The sequence below is a fragment of the Chelonoidis abingdonii genome, chromosome 4 (genome assembly GCF_003597395.2).
Source record: "Chelonoidis abingdonii isolate Lonesome George chromosome 4, CheloAbing_2.0, whole genome shotgun sequence".
NCBI lineage: Eukaryota > Metazoa > Chordata > Testudines > Testudinidae > Chelonoidis > Chelonoidis abingdonii.
Window position 1 is genome coordinate 93,176,309 of NC_133772.1, and position 16,770 is coordinate 93,193,078.

At 40.2% G+C, this 16,770-nt stretch overlaps 1 protein-coding gene across 3 annotated transcripts in view; it reads right to left on the reverse strand.

Moving 5' to 3' along the window:
* Positions 1-16,770, reverse strand: part of EIF2AK4 (eukaryotic translation initiation factor 2 alpha kinase 4) — a 97,046-nt gene that overhangs the window by 71,985 nt on the left and 8,291 nt on the right. For all 3 annotated transcript variants that reach the window (XM_032802561.2, XM_032802562.2, XM_032802563.2), the window contains 3 exons: positions 12,926-13,099; positions 10,991-11,071; positions 10,303-10,451 (listed from right to left, as the gene is read on the reverse strand). In XM_032802561.2, coding sequence (XP_032658452.1) covers positions 10,303-10,451; positions 10,991-11,071; positions 12,926-13,099 — 404 coding nt within the window. The remainder of the gene's footprint in view (positions 1-10,302; positions 10,452-10,990; positions 11,072-12,925; positions 13,100-16,770) is intronic.

The following is a 16,770-nucleotide window of genomic DNA, read 5'->3' on the forward strand; positions in this document are numbered from 1 at the left end:
TGTAATATATCATATGCATATGATAGAGTATTAATTAATACCTGTATTACTAATAAATGTGGCGTTTTGCCTTAACCCCCCTGAAAAGATCCCGTATAGTACTTTAAGTACAACAAAATGAGACCCCAGGGTATCAAGCTCAGCACCCAGAAAATAAGGAACACACAATTAATGACCACTTGGGAAAAGTGTGGTTTACGTGACTTGCCTAGAATCATTGTGACAGGGTACTCTGAAGCACTGTGGAATTGTGTAAGTTGGAAGAGGTTTTTTTTCTTTACCTTTAAGAAAATTCTGTATTTCATAAAAGCTTTGTACTGCATATGGTATGATTAAATGCATAAATGTGATACAAATGGAGTAGAGAGAAACTCTCAACTTGTCTTCCCTGCCGCAGGCTTTATGCCTACTTATGCTGTACCATTTTCCTGTTCTAGTTCTTTTTCACTTTCTTTGGAAATTAAACTAGTTCCAGAGAGTGCTGACACTTGGAAATTGGAGTTACCATGCCAACAATTAGTCAAAAGAAACAGGAATTAATTGCCCTGATTTGATTCTAGGGGATGGAAGAGAATGGTTATGCCTGGTGAGGAAAGCAGGCTCTGGGCCAAACAGCACAGGGGACGGGCCAGAAAAAAACAAAACAGTTTTCCTGAATTTGTGAAGACTGGGTGGTTCAGAAAGAATGGGTACCTTGTGTGTCTGGTAAGGATGAATCTTCTGAACTGGAACTTCTAATTTATTAACTGAAGTCAGGATAGGCAGATGAAAGCCATTTACTGGAGCAGTTATGCAATCAATTTAAATTCTGAAAGCTGCAGGCATTCAGAATCCAGATACTGGGATGCTTAAAACTCATGAGCTGAGACCAAAGCTGGGAAGACTGCACATGGAATGCACTGGTAGTGAAACAATTAAAAAAAAATGTAAAGGGCTTTGCGCATGTCCTTTCCCAGTCTGAGGAAGAATGAATAAAATTTGTATTTAACCCTCAAGAAAGAAAACATATGCAACTGCTTTATTAAAGCTAGATCGACTGATCAACAGGTCTACAAGACAGTCACAGAGGAACTTTGTGGACAAGGTAGTGATAGAATCCAATTCTTCAAGGCAGCATTCAACTACCCTTAACTATGAGACCATCCTTTCACTTCCTGCACACTCCCCTGCCTCATTCAATATACACTCTCCTACTTGTGCAACAAATGAGGCAGGGTCCTACAGACAACAGCCTTCTTTAGTACACAGCCCCAATTCATCCTTACAGTAGGTCCACCTTGTGCACTGAATGAAATCAGGGGTCCTGCCGAAAAATAGTATGTGGCCACATAATTAAAGACTGTATACTAATACATAAACACAAGGAAAATTAATTAAGGTTGCACTAGCGTTTTCTAATTTTTTGAGTGTTTGGGCTTTGCAACAGTAATATTCTCTTATCATATTGTGTATGGTTTCCTGGGTTTTTAAAAAAGCAAACTGAAAAAAAACCAAATGTAATCATGTGGCCTCATATTGACATCCTTCCTATCCACTGCACACACCTCTGCCACTTGAGTTAATGCAGTAACTGATAGCTCTAATAAGTTATCCTCTACCTGGAGCAGCACAAGAGGGGGACTCAACACACTATTTCCACATAGGTTTTACAGATATTTGCTGACAACAAAGAGATGTGAGATTCCGGAATCCTGAGTTCCATTCCGGGCTCTGGAGGGGCACATGTTCTAGTGGAAACAGACTCTTCTGCCCATTCCCCCCAAAGCTGATCCCTTCTGCCATATCCCTTCCCCACCTATGGTTCATCATCCCAGCTTCCTGGCCCAGATAGTCATAATCTGTCTCCTCCTACTCCCCTCACAGGCTTCCAGTCCCAGTCTCCCTCCCTGAGCTCTAGTTTGTTGTTTCTCTACTGCATTCTCAGCTCCTTGTCTCCGTCTCACCACTTCCTGGCTTCTCTTCTCAGTCTCCTTGCCCAAGCAGTCCCAGAATCCCCTTCTTCTACCTCTCAGTCCCACTTTCTCTTCTCCACTCCAGCCAGAGTCTCACTAAATTTATCACAATCTTTTCCTTTCCCCTCCTGGCTCCAGCTGTTGTCACCTCTGCCTTTATATCAGACAACACCTTCCTCTACACTGCCTAGGTCACAGCACAGCACAGAGAGCAGAAGAGAGAGACTCCCTACTTGCTGTTCCAGGATCTAGCTCCATCCTGGCCTGGAGAAGCAATTTCAAGGAGGTCCAGCACTGCTCCTGTAGTGCTGGGATGGAGGGAGCATGCTCAGTTGCTCTGTGGGGATGGTATATGCACAGTCTGAACAGCACTAAGAGCTGTGAGAGGCTTTATGCCTAGTGAGGATGGAGTCTTCAGAGATTTTTAGCTCCTAAAATAAAAAATATATCTGAAGATTTTTCAAAGGCTTATAACTGCACCAAGTTTGGGCAGATTTTCACATGGAGGCAATAGACACATCCCTGACACAGGCCACTCCCTGACAAATTTCAATTTCCTTCTCCAAAGCATGAGGCTAATAGAGGTTTTCAAAGAAAAGGTCACCAGATTTTAACTTTAGCAAAACATCAGACTTCTCTCTAGCCTCATTCTCAGAAATGGCTGAACCATTCTGGCTGAAATTTTTGGGGATCTAAATGAGATAATATGACCAGTGAGTTTTCCCTTATGCTCTCTGTACAGACTACTAGCATGAAGCACACTACTAGTGCTTAAGTAGTAACGATAACAGAGTTAATAGAAACCACTGCGCAGAGGCTTTCATTTATAAAGTCAGAAGAAGTGTTCAAATATTGATGCTGCACATAAAACTTCATAACAGTCAATCAATTCCTATCTACAAGTAGTTATGAATCATTACGTATGTCCAGTGACAAAGCAGTGCAGAATGAATTCTAAGCAGAAACTGGACTGTTTGGGACCACACAAATACAGCAGTTTGTTGTTCTTGTTTTAAAGGAGGGATGCTCAAAGCAAAAGCCAATAACTAAATGCAGCCTTAGTCCCCACACTTCCTATCAATGCAAAGAGAAGATAAACCTGACCAACACCAGGTCTTCACTGACCCATCAGTAAGTCTGTAAAGCAATTTAAAGATTTAGTAGCACCAAGTAGTATTGCTGCCATTGCTGGTGAACTCAAACAAGCAATCTTTATTCAGCAAGGGAGATTCCAAAACAAGCTACCCTGCTTGTACACATTTACATTTGCTAAAATAATTATGTAAGATTTATATACAAATTATGTGCACCCTCAGTGTTACAAAGTTTGGGTACCCTCAGTTCAAATCACAGCAGAAAAAAACCCTACAGAAATGAAAAGCAGAATTCTGAAAATAAGTGCCACGCTACTCCCAAGATTACTGGTGTGCTGCTGAGATGACTCCATAGAGCTGCTACAAACAGACTATGGGGAACTCTCAATGCACTGTTCCCCTTAGAACTTCATTAACAGACTTAGGATTTAATTAGTGCTAGAAAATTATTTTCCAAGGGACCAACATGCACATTTCCCCTTGGAACACTACTTCTGGCTGGCTGCCTCCTGGGTACTCGAGAAAGGTTGTGTTTAACAGTACTACCAAGTTATTCCTCCTAAGGGAGAGCTGACTAATTTACTGTGCTGATACTCATTTGCCCTATCAGATAAATACATCAGGTTACTCTATTTGGCACAGTTTAAAAAGAAATCCTAAAAACAATCATAAAAGTCCCATAAGAAACTGCTCATTCATAGCTAGGGCCTCATGGATTCTGCGATGCTGTAGTGGCAGAATTTAAAATGGAATCCCCCCTATGCCTTGAAATCTACCTCCTGGTGTAAAATCTTAGCTTTCATTATTTAAAAATACGTTTTCTAGCCCTTCATGGTGATGAGGATAACCATAAAAACACATGCTAAATGTAAGGGCATGTCTTCATGTACAGTGTGGCAGCTGCACAGCTGTGGTACTTTAGGCTATGTCTACACTGCCACTTTTGTCACTAAACCTTTGTCGCTCAGGGTTGAGAAAAAACACACCTCTGAACAAGAAAAGTTTTAGCAACTAAAAGCATCAGTGTGGACACCACTTTGTCAGCGGGACAAAGCTACCACCCCTCACTAGAGGTGGCTTTATTTTGTTGCCAGGAGAGCTCTCTCCTGGCGACAAAGAGCCACCACATAGTGCACCTTACAACGGCATGGCTGCAGCGGCACAGCCACGTCGTTGTAAGGTGCACGTTGCAGAAACAGCCTTAGTGAAGATGTTCCTATGCCAACAGGAGAACTTCTCCTGTCAGCATAGTTAATCCACCTCCCTGGGACGCAGTAGTTATGTTGGCAAGAGAAGCTCTCCCATCAACACAGCGCTGTCTACATGGGGGGTTAGGTCAGTATAACTATGTTGCTCCGGGCTGTGGATTTTTCACACCCCTGAGCAATGTAGTTATACCGACTTAAGTCTGTAGTGTAGACCTGGCCGTAGTCAATGTAATGACTGAATTTGCACAGGCAGAAAAAAATAGCTCAGAGGTGTGAACTGCCCCATTCATCTCATTGGTCTGTTAATGCTAAAACCCACAGATGACAATTTACATCATCATGTAACTAGATCACTGCTAGTCATTTTGGCAGAAACATTCAGCAAATGTAACTATCCTAAACCCAAACTGCCTCCACAGCTCCCAAGGCAGAAAATAGTAAAATAACATGGAGTTACTATACTGACTATTATTAATTCTCATATTAAATATTTATATAATTAATACTTACAAATCAATGTTAATAGTCCATTAAAATTTAGAGATTTAAAATGTTATGGAGCTGCTGCATAATTTCCAGTGTCAACACCAGAGTGCATGTACCAAAATTGACCTAAAAGATTTTATGTCCAACTCACCACAGGTGTCGCTCATAGAAAAGAAAAGCTTATCTGGCTACACAGCTGCACATATTATGTTAGTATTTCTAACCAATATTTTAAAACACTTAATAAACTGCATAATTTTACAAGGACCTTAATTAAAACTGATACAATCCTCAAATTAGGAATATGACAAAGTAATTAATTTCTCATTTTTATAGATAAAATTGTTCTTCTGAGATGGACTAGTGCAGCAAATCCTATTCATCACAAGACAAGTATCTGAAGTAATATGAAACTGATGATAGTTTAAACTCATATCATAACAGCAACCACATGGGTCACCTGACAAAAATAACCACATTAGCTGGGACAAAAGCAACTAGCAAATGAAGAAAATTTCAGTTTCAGTCCCCTTACAAATTTCCAGGAGATATTACTGTATTTGGACAGAATGTAAGGTTTCATTAACAAATAAAACCCCTACTCCCTCTTGTTGTGAAGACAACCTTCAAAAATTAAACTGGCAAACTATTTTGTTGATACTGCAACAAGAAACTAACAATGGCACCAGGAGAGGTTTCAGCTATCCCTATTTATTTCCAACACATTAAGGAGAGTTGGAAAAAAAAGATCTATTTATTTTTCATGAACAAGTAAAATATAAATGATACTGTGCCAAGTCAATACAGAAGATGCAGTTTATACACACACACAAATAAGAACAGCATGTATTATTGTGATTTCATATATCAAGGTCATTTGTCTTTTGCATAGCAGGCACAAATAAATCATCTTAGTACAGCCTAGTGAAACCTTATTAAAGAGAAGAAAAGACAATTTAGGAATATTTAAAAAGCTTTATGGAATATAATGGTGGTCAAATATGAATGAATGCCCACAGAAGAGGGTGGGCAGTGAAAGCATCACATGAGGAGATAAAGACGGCACAAGTGTTTTTTATTAAAGATATCTTTGACTTTTGTGAAATATTTGTGGAGAAAATATTTTAAAAGGTGCATTAATCAAGGAATGTGTAATAAAGCTATCACAGGAGGAAAAGAAAACACAAACCATAACTAACAAGAAGAGTGAAAGAAATATGATGAGCTACATGCTTTGTAGCTAAGATACAAGTTAAAGCAACATGCAGATAAAGGGATGGGTAACAACCAGAAGCAAAGGAATAGCGCGGTAGAGTTAGTGTGTCTTGTTTGTTCCATATTTTTCAAACTTATCTTCGTCTTTTGTATTCCAGCATTTTTTAGATAGTGCACTAATCTTCCCATTGTTCATACGGAAAACACTGGGTGCGCAGTTATTCACATGAACCTGCAGTAGCATCCTGAATCCTCTGTCTTTGCTGTGGGAATTGGGACAGAGCTCTGGTTCTACCACTACTTGAATCCACCAGCCATTCTCACTCAAGCAGCAAGGGAGGCAATAGCATAACTGATACAGAGGCCATCTGAGCCTTATGCTGGAGCAGCAACTACAGAGACTAGAGATGGAGGAGGAGGATGATTTCTTTTTGTTCTGATGTGGAGAAACTCCATAGTACACAGGCAAACTGCTCAGGTTATCCATTAAAGACAGGATTTGGGAATAGGAAATTCACACCTTATACTGTTCCAATCTGTCTGTTCTACTGGAAATATATTAGACTCCTTTAAGTAGTCTCAATTAGTATTGATTTGGTTTCAAGTGGAGGACCAGTAACCACATGAATCAGAACAGACGAATATATTTGCTGCTTTGTTCCAGTATCTCAAATCAATTGGAAACAGATAATTTTCACCTGGAACTGCCACTAGAATGCAGATTTAGGAAGACAGCACTGCATCAATTCACCTTCAGAACGTTTTCCTTATAGCCACGAAGGACAGAAATATATATTTTTAATTTAAACTGATGGATAAGCCTCCTCCACACAAGAAAGTTTTCTATTTATCGCTATCATGTTAAGCACTCTCAATTTAAACAAAGCTTATAAATAGGCTTGGCAGAATTCAATTTTTGTAATTTCAACAAATAATATCAATGTCTATTGTCAAGCATTTTTTTCTAGATTTATTTATTTAAATTTTCAATTGCAGAATATTATGGGGAGGAGATTAGACAATGGGGGATCAGAAAATAAATTACTTAGGGTATGTCTATACTACAGGATTTTTCTGATTTTACATAAACCGGTTTTGTAAAACAGATTGTATAAAGTTGAGTGCACGCGCACAACTAAGCACATTAATTGGATGATGTGTGTCCCATGTACGCAAGGTTAGCGTCGATTTCTGGAGCGTTGCACTGTGGGTAAGCTATCCCAAATAAAGTCCGCAGATCCTCACCCGCCCAATATGGAATTTGGGTATGGAAATATCCCAATGCATGATGGTGCAAAACAGTGTCGCAGAGTGAATACTGGGTAAAATGTCGTCACCAAATCCTTCCTCCGTGAAAGCAACAGCAGACAATCATGTTACGCCCTTTTCCAACCGCAGATTCGTCTATCCTGGATATGACCTGGCAGACACACATAGCATGGTAACCAGGGAGGCCCATTTTGCACTTTGTCATGAATCAGCCATATGAGATAAACGGATGCTGCTAACAGAGGCAGTACTGAGCATGTGCTACACAGCCAACATTCATTTGGCCACTTTGCCAATGAGTAGCAGAGATGGTTACCATAAACCTATTGCAAAACCATCTGACACTGGAAAATTGGTGATGAAGATGAAACAGTATCCAATCATTTTTTATACTGTTTGCAATTCGAAAATTGCCGATGAACGTTTTGTCACATCATAAGAAAAAAAACAAGAATTTAAAGAAAAAAAAGTGCAATAAGAAAAAAAAGAAGTACAAAAAAATAAAAAAAAAAAAGAAAAAAGAAAAAAAATAAGGCAATATGAGTATAGAAAAAAAAAAAAGAGGAAAAAAGAAAAAGAGAAAGAAAGAAAAAAATGGAGAAAAAAAAAAAAAAAAATAGAGAAATGGCTGGTTACAAAAGAAATAAAAAAAAAAGAAGATATAATGTCAAAATTAAACAAATAACACAAGAAAAAGAGAAAAAGGAGGTAAAAAAAATAAAAAGAAAAAGATATAATAGACAGAGAGAAAAAAAAGAAATAAAATCAAAAAAAAAAAGATTATTCAACATGTAAAAATTAAGAAGAAAAAGAGAAGAAAAAGAAAGTTTGTGGTACCGTCTGCTGCTGTCATGAGGTGCATCATGGCTGGCCTCGCTGAGGTTTGGACTAAGAGGGCGCGTGGACAAAAATGAGAGAATGAACTCCCCCAGTCATTCCCTTCTTATGTTTTGTCTAAAAATTATAAGTCAGTCCTAGCCTTGAATATGGGCAATCTAAACTAGAGAGCCAGAGAGCACAAGGGCTCACGAGTGATCAGGCCCGCAAGAGATACCCGCAGAATGCAAGCAGGTGAAGCAACCAACGGAGGGTGGCGTCCTGAACAACCCACCCCTTGCTTTCCCAATACCCCAACCCTCCTGCCATACTTTGGGCAGTGCCCCAATTTTGTTGATGAAGCCTATAGGGGTACAAGGAAAGAAGCGAGCCTAGAAAAGACACTGACGTCAGCTATTTAGCGAGAATAAACATAGTCAGGAGGGAGGCAACCTCCGCAGCTACGGCATATGATCCACACACCAGAAACAGCAACGACATATAATAAGGGGTGCACGGGAAAGAGGAGCAACAGAGAGCTCTCCGGCTGACTAGAATGATAAGTTCCAGAGAGGAGTCAGAATCTTTTTCTAAGACATTAGGAAAACGAAGGAGAGGGGGGAGGCACCGCATCAGTAGATGGGGAAAGCATCAAGGCCTCCAGCTGCTAAAACGATGAAGGCACGGTTATCACAAGCATATTTGCAAAGACATCTGCCAAGAAAAGACAAGGAGAATCATTCCCCATTTTTACAGAATCAAGGCGCCACCCAGACCGACCTACAAACAACTAGGGCCAAGCCAGGGGAGCCGATACCGGGAGAGAGTGGGTTTTCCAACAAATTTTGTAACGGTCTGACCATCAGGAAGGAAAGGGAAGGGGCTGGTCATGAAGCTTGTGTAGAGGGCGACGTAAACAGAAAGGCAAGACAAATAGGAACCACGTCTACCAGAACAGCAAAAAATGCAGAAGATCATATACTGCGGTGACGACTAGAACAATGGCAAAAAAAAAAAGAAGAAAAAAAAAGAAAAAAAAACCAACGATTTTTCCTTTTCTTTCATAGGGTAGAGGGGAGAAGGTAAACTGAACTGATGATATACCCTGACCACCAAGCACAAGGGAGAGACAATGTTTTTTGAATACCTTCAGGCATTGTGCGGCTGCAAGCGCAAAATCAGACCCAAAGAAATGCAAATGCTTTTATGCGGAAAGACTGCGGACTGGGGATAGCTGGATAGTCCTCAGTCCCCACCTACCTCCTCACCAACGTGAGCGTCCATAATATTAATTGCTTTGGTTATCTAAACTCTCCTGTTAATGACGGGGGTCCGTAGTCACGAAGCAAACTGATGCTGGAGTCCAACTGCGTGGCCATCTTCTGTGGAGATTTTTCAAATGCTTTGTCATTTCAATGTCTTCGTAACGAGGAGCTCTGATAGAACAGATTTGTACCTCCATCATAAAACAGCGAATCAGATCCAGTAATTTCACGTACAGGATCCATGCTGAGGAGCTCTTTTAGGATTTGGACTGCAATGGCCACCCATGCTGATACAAGAGACTCCACGCTGGCCAAAACAGGAAAAGAAATTCAAAGAAAGTTCGCGGGGGCTTTTCTGTCTACCTGGCCAGAGCAATCTGAGTTCAGATTGCTTTCAGAGCAGTCATAATGGTGCACTGTGGGATAACCGGCCCAGAGGCCAATACCGTCGATTTGCGGCCACACTAACCCTAACCCGACATGGCAATACCGATTTCAGCGCTACTCCTCTCGTCGAGGAGGAGTACAGAAAGCGGTTTAAAGAGCCCTTTATATCGATATAAAGGGCCTCGTTGTGTGGATGGGTGCAGGGTTAAATCGGTTTAACGCTGCTAAATTTGGTTTAAACGCATAGTGTAGACCAGGCCTTAATCACAGTAATCATGGAGATTCAAAAAGTTAAAGCTTTATAACCATTAATTTACAAACTGTCAACATCACATGTCAAAATATAATATCCTTAAATCAATCTAGTAAGTTCTCAAGCAGCATTTTTCTTACTTTGCCTATATGTATACATTTATTATCATTGCAGAAATATTTTTTCATGTGTGTGTGCGCGCATGTGTGCAGTGAAATAGATTAGATTTTTATCAGTAAATGTTGATACTTCCAACCCTAATTATAAAGTATTGCATGATGCCCATAGCACTTTAAAATCTAATATTTGCCAAATAGTAAAAAACCCTGATCACATCCAAAATGAAACATTACATACTTTGAACGCCCAGTGGAATTTGTGCGATGCTTATTGTTCCCTCCATGTTCCAGAGCACCTCCATTTAAACCAGAAGGAGATTTGTTCCCTACAGTGTCTCGTTTGAAAGAATTTTCTTGGCTTGTAAAAGTGGCAATTTCCAAACGTTCCTGGGAATAGGTGAAAGAAACAAACAAGTAAAAAGATTGCGTCTGTCCTCAAAATGCATGGATTAACTTCACTATGCATCCTGTAAAATCACCTAGGCAAGGAAATGGTAGGTTTCCACTATGAGTACATATGTGAAGTTGGGGAACAAGATTGAGAATCGGAAGGTTTCAACATTATGCACTGGCATGAACATGAAATCATTTCATGTTGAAATTGATTATAGATTAGCTTTATTTTGCTGTTTGATATCTTTCACTTGGATAAATTAATACAGAATGTCAGTGCCCTGAGAAGATACAATAAGATAGATTAAATTCAGTATATACCAAATTAATTTCAGAAACAACAGCTACACTTCAAGAACAAAAATAATTACTTAAATTTATGAATACCCATCACAAATATTTCATAGAGAAAATTAAGAAAGCATGTGATACAAATGTATTCATTTTGTTCTCCTTAGTTTTTATAATCATGTGCTATAGTGCTTAAAGCAAATATTACAAAGTGTTCTTGCACATTAGGTTAATAACAATACCTGTTTTGCCATTTCTTTCTTTTTTCTTCCTTCTCTCTTCTCCTCCTCCCTTCTCTGAATCTCATCAAGAATTTCACGTTGCTGAAATACATTTTACTGGTATCAGAAATGTGAAACAAACAACAATCTTTAATTTTACTTCTGAGAAAAAAGCTAAAGTATTGATTTTTCAAGGATTTTTAAAAGGATCTACTAATCCCAGATGCATAAATAATTCAGTCAAATCACTTTCTTAGCTACTTCAAGGAAATGATAACAATTCCACGTTAAAGAGAAGGAGAGTGGTAACAAAAGGAAAATTACTTTCAAAGACATAGCCTCTTAATGATGCTAAGAAAATCAAGTTTTAGGCACGGATTTATTATACTCCAAAACAGAGTTACTGCAGGTATGTAGGGAGATGTGGTATGAAGACAAGACCAGTTTCCAGGATATCTGGTGTTCTGGTGTGAGCTAACATACCGACTCCCTTTGTAGTCAAAGATGAAATGCACTTCAAATATTTATATGGTCAGACTTATAAATAAACCTTTATATAGAAAATGGTTTACAATAGGTTAATAATAATTGATGTCCATAACAAGGTCATAACAAGTAATATGCATTACTGATGGTCATAAGCAAACCAGAAAAAAGGTGTTATTGATGACTATAAGTCATTGTTATAAGAAAGCTATTACCCTGTTGCATTGTAACAATCTATACCAATTGATTAGCCATTTATTAAAATATCTATTTACTAGTAACCTTTATAAACTATTGTAACGCTCTGTACCTCAGGGGAACACCCAGCACCCCAATGTTCATCCTTGAAAAATGATCGAGTGGTATCCAATGCAACGCTTGTCACGTTGGGCATCTTCGTAAGGCTCAAGAAGAACTGAGTATTGTTGTTACAGTAATGTTCTAGGTTATAATTTCATGTATATAGTTATGAGGCTGAAAACGTATCTCCATGGCTTAAAGCAAGCCCAGGGAAAAACTCTCCAAAAGCAGAGCAGCAGTTCACACCTCATCAGGGCATGTACAGGACAAACCCAACCCAGCCCCACAGGAACAAAGGACACTGGCCTAGGCAACAACAGAGGATCTGTTGGAGTCTCGAGTGAGTCACCCCCCTTCCTTTGGTCAGTTTGGGACTGCAATGGGGTAATGCTTACTTGACTCTGAAGGGGCCGGGGGACGGGAGGGGGGAGAATGGGAAGCCAAGAGGGAAGAAAGGACATGATAAAAGGGAAAGATGTTTGCCATGCTCTTCCTCTCTCTTCCACCAAGTGACTGAAGCGCTGATCAAAGAGGAGATCCTGGCTGAAGAGCAACCAGCCAGCCTGCAGTGAGAAGCATCTAAGTTTTTAAGGACATTGAAAGTGTTAAGGTCAGCTTAGAATGCATTTTTCTTTTATTTCACTTGACTAAATCTGACTTATTATGCTTTGACTTATAATCACTCTAAATTTATCTTTGTAGTTAATAAATCTGTTTGTTTATTCTACCTGAAGCAGTCTGTTTGGTCTGAAGCATGTCAGACTCCTCTTGGGATAACAAGTCTGGTACATATCAATTTCTTTGTTAAATTGACGAACTCATATAAGCTTGTAGTGTCCGGCAGGCTGTAGACATAACCGGACACTGCAAGACAGAGGCTCCCAGGGTTGTGTCTGGGACTGGAGATATTGGATAGAGTCATTTGGTCGCACAATTCAAAGAGCAGCTTACATGCCAGAGGCTGTGCATGAACAGCCCAGGAGTAGGAGTTCTCACAGCTGAGCAGGGTAAAGCTGCCTCCCAGAGTCAAGGATTAGAGTGACCTAACAGATCACCAGTCCAGATAACACCAGAGGGGAATGTCACAACTAGTTATATATAAAGGATCCACTTATAAAGTTTACATATTCATAAAAAACAATGAGAAAATGAACATTTTAATTCTTTTACCTCCTGTTCCTCTCTTCTCTTAGCTTCCTGCATCCGACGCTGTTCTTCCTGGGCCAGTCTCTCTTGTTCCTTTTGCTGATTTTTTAGCATTTCTTCATGAAAAGACTTAGAGGGTGGCTTATTATATTCACTGAGAAATGACTGTATGTGATCCGCAAGTTCAAATATCATCACCTAAAAAAAGAGGTAAACACAAATGACACCCAGTTTTCAAAACAGTTCAAAATACAAAATGATATAGTAATGAGGCTTTAGAAAAGCAATAAAGTCAGTAGATTCTCATTGATAATGCTCAGTTAGTTATTATGAGAATTTAACACATTTCTCCTTATACCACTGTCTGTCAGAGCTATGGTTATTAACTGTGACATGATAGTCACTAATAGGGCATTAAAGAGAGCTTTCTCAAAAAAAATGCACTAATTTCATTACAAATATGCAAACACTCCCCTGGATAAAACATAACTTCTTCTAAACCAAATTATTTTAATGGTATTAAGAACAAAAGAAAATAAATAAGAAAAACAACGGCCATACTGGGCTTGATGGCCAAAGGTCCATCAAGCCCAGTATCCTGTCCTCTGATAGTGGAAAATGGCAGGTGCCCGAAAGGGAATGAATAGATAGGTTATCATCAAGTGATCCATGCCCTGTCACCCAATCCCAGCTTCTGGCAAACAGAGGCTAGGGACACCATTCCTGCACATCCTAGCTAATAACCATTGATGGACCTATCTTCTATGATCTATCTAGCAACCTTTTGAACCCCATTATAGTATTGGCCTTCACAACAGCCTCTGGCAAGGAGTTCCAGAGGCTGACAGTGTGTTGCATAAAAAAAAAATACTTTCTTGTGTTTGTTTTAAACCTGCTACCTATTAATTTCATTTGGTGGCCCCTTGTTCTTGTATTATGAGGAGTAAATAACACTTCCTTATTTATTTTCTCTATACCACTTATGATTTTATAGTCCTCTATCATATCTACCCTTAGTTGCCTCTTTTCCAAGCTGAAAAGTCCGAGTCTTATTAATCTCTCCTTATATGGAAGCCATTTATACCCCTAATCATTTTTATTGTTCTTTTCTGAACCTTTTCCAATTCCAATATATCTTTTCTAAGATGGGGCTACCACATCTGCATGCAATATTCAAGGTGTGGGTGTACCATGGATTTATATAGGAGCCATATGATATTTTCTGTCTTATTATCTGTCCCTTTCTTGATGATTCCCAACATTCTGTTCACTTTTTTGACTGCTGCTACACACTGAGTGGATGATTTCAGAGAACTATTCACAATGACTCCAAGAGCTCTTTTTTTGAGTGGTAGCAGCTAATTTAGACCCACAGTTAGGATTATGTTTTCCAATATGCATTACTTTGCATTTATCAACTTTAAATTTCATCTGCCATTTTGTTGTCTAGTCACCCAGTTTTGTGAGATCCCTTTGTAGCTCTTCACAGTCTGCCTGGCACTTAACTATCTTGAGTAATTTTGTATCATCTGCAAATTTTGCCACCTCACTGTTTACCTCTTTTCCCAGATTGTTTATAAAAATGTTAAATAGGACTGAGCCCAGTACAGATCCCTTGGGGACAGCACTATTTACCTCTCTCCATTCTGAAAACTGACCATTTATTCCTACCCTTTGTTTCCTGTCTTTTAACCAGTTACCAATCCATGAGAGAACCTTTCCCCTTATCCTATGCCTGCTTATTTTGCTTAAGAGCCTTTGGTAAGGGACCTTGTCAAAGGCTTTCTGAAAATCTAAATGCAGTATATACCCAGCGTATCCTTTGTCCACATGCTTGTTGATCTCCTCAAAGAATTCTAGTATTCTTCTGTACATGGTCAAAAAACACTTCATTTTATAAAATGCAAGCCATTTAGTGTCTCTATAGCTGCATATTATTGTCCATGTTGCTGAGAACATATTGTTTATTTATTTGCTGATATTAAATTGTGATCTTCTCTCTGCAAGCCAAATCCAGAGTGACAGCTGTAGAACCACTTTGGTGGTGACCACTTTTTATCGCCTAGGGTAACCTGGCATCCTGCTGAAAGACAGTTCATCTCAGTTCCAACTTTTATGCAGAATGACACTGAAAATCAACACCATCAAAGTCAGCAAGGCACCGTTCCCTCTCGCTGAAAACCATTGTCTATAAATGAAATGAAAAGGCCAGATGGATGGTTCTGATAAATGAATCCCTACATTCCTTAAACAAAGCAACATGGACAGTGAAAGGTAGCGCAAGCTTCCCCAATGTGCCTCAACCATGCTCTGGACTGGAGAAACTGCTTCTGTGTGCTCAGAGAGCACATCATTTCTAAAGACCACACAGTTGTTAGCCTTCCTGAGACTGCAAAAAATGTGTCAACTGAGTTGATAATGATGATAATGTTGTAAGCATTTGCTACAAACATTAAGCGCAGCAATTCCTTCACCATCCAATAGGAATGGGATTGAGACTACTACCTAATTACACTGCTTGGTCTGTCAAATGATAATGATTTTCAGTCACTGCCAATTTTGGCTGGAGATGAACTGATGACCAGACTGACCAAGTCTCCCAATAGGTCAAGGACACTGCCGTTTGCAAGCAAAAAAACTCCTGACTCCTGACTTAATAATTTTATCACTGGCATATCTACCTTACCCAGAATCATGTGTGTTGGCCACACATGCATCAGCCTCTTGTGCTCTCTCTGAGTCAGTTACAGAAACTGATACGCTGTGTGGCTGACACACAAGATTCTGGGTAACGTAGCTGACCTTTGCTATGCTTCTGTCAATGGGAGTGTGGGAGGGGCAGCTTCGGCTGCCAATGGTAGGACAAGGGGAGAATGAAGTGGGGGGCATGAGGGCAAAAGCATACAGCCCAGGCAGCGCAAGATAGAGGCAGATACTGAAAGGTGGGTCAAAGGGTCAGTATGTTAGGGAGGGGATTATGCCCCATTCTTCTCCAGACCTTGACTGCAGGACGGAGAGGATGGATGGCAAAGGTTCAGAGATGGGAAACAGCCCCACTCACCTACGGCCTAAATGCAGCAAGGGGGGTTCAGAGATCAGGCAGGGTGGTTCATGCCCCATTCTCCCCAGGCTTTTTGGTACAGCAGGAGGGGGATGAAGGAGGGGTAATGCCCCCTCCTCTTCCAGGACACAAGGGAGCAGGGAGGGGGTAGGGCCAGGGGGTTTTGTTCTGCTGCAAGCATCCTGCCAAGAGCGAGCGTCTTTTCTCCATTTTACCAGGTGTAACTATGGCCGTGCTTCCCTGACCACTGCCAACAGCCATGTTTACTATAGCCCCACTGGGGTGGGGCCCAGAGGGGACGGCAGCTGGAACTCTGCTTACCCTCTTGTGTATTCTATAGAGTACAGGGCAGTGTACTGGGTGAGATGAGAAAGACGGAACAAGGATATTAGTGGAAGGACTGTGGAGACATTGGAGGGATGGGATGCCCCTGGAAGTTAATCTGAAAAATGTTGGCCAGTATGCTGATGACCTAGGATGAAAGGCCATTACCTGTCCCATACTCCATCTAGTAATAGCCCTTTCAAGTCAATTAACCTGTTGAGTGAAAAAGACTATCAACTCTCCAAAATGAAAGCAACAGCACAAAGAGGGTTTCACCTTTTCAGCTGAGTGATCTACTGATAGACCCATAGCATAGAGTTTGGTTTCAGTTCAGGTGTGCATGTAACAACCGCATCTGCTCTAACCCCTCAGACACAGACCAACACCTACAAAATCTCCACCAAGCATTCTCAAAACTACAATACCCGCACGAGGAAATTAGGAAACAGATCAACAGAGCCAGACGTGTACCCAGAAGCCTCCT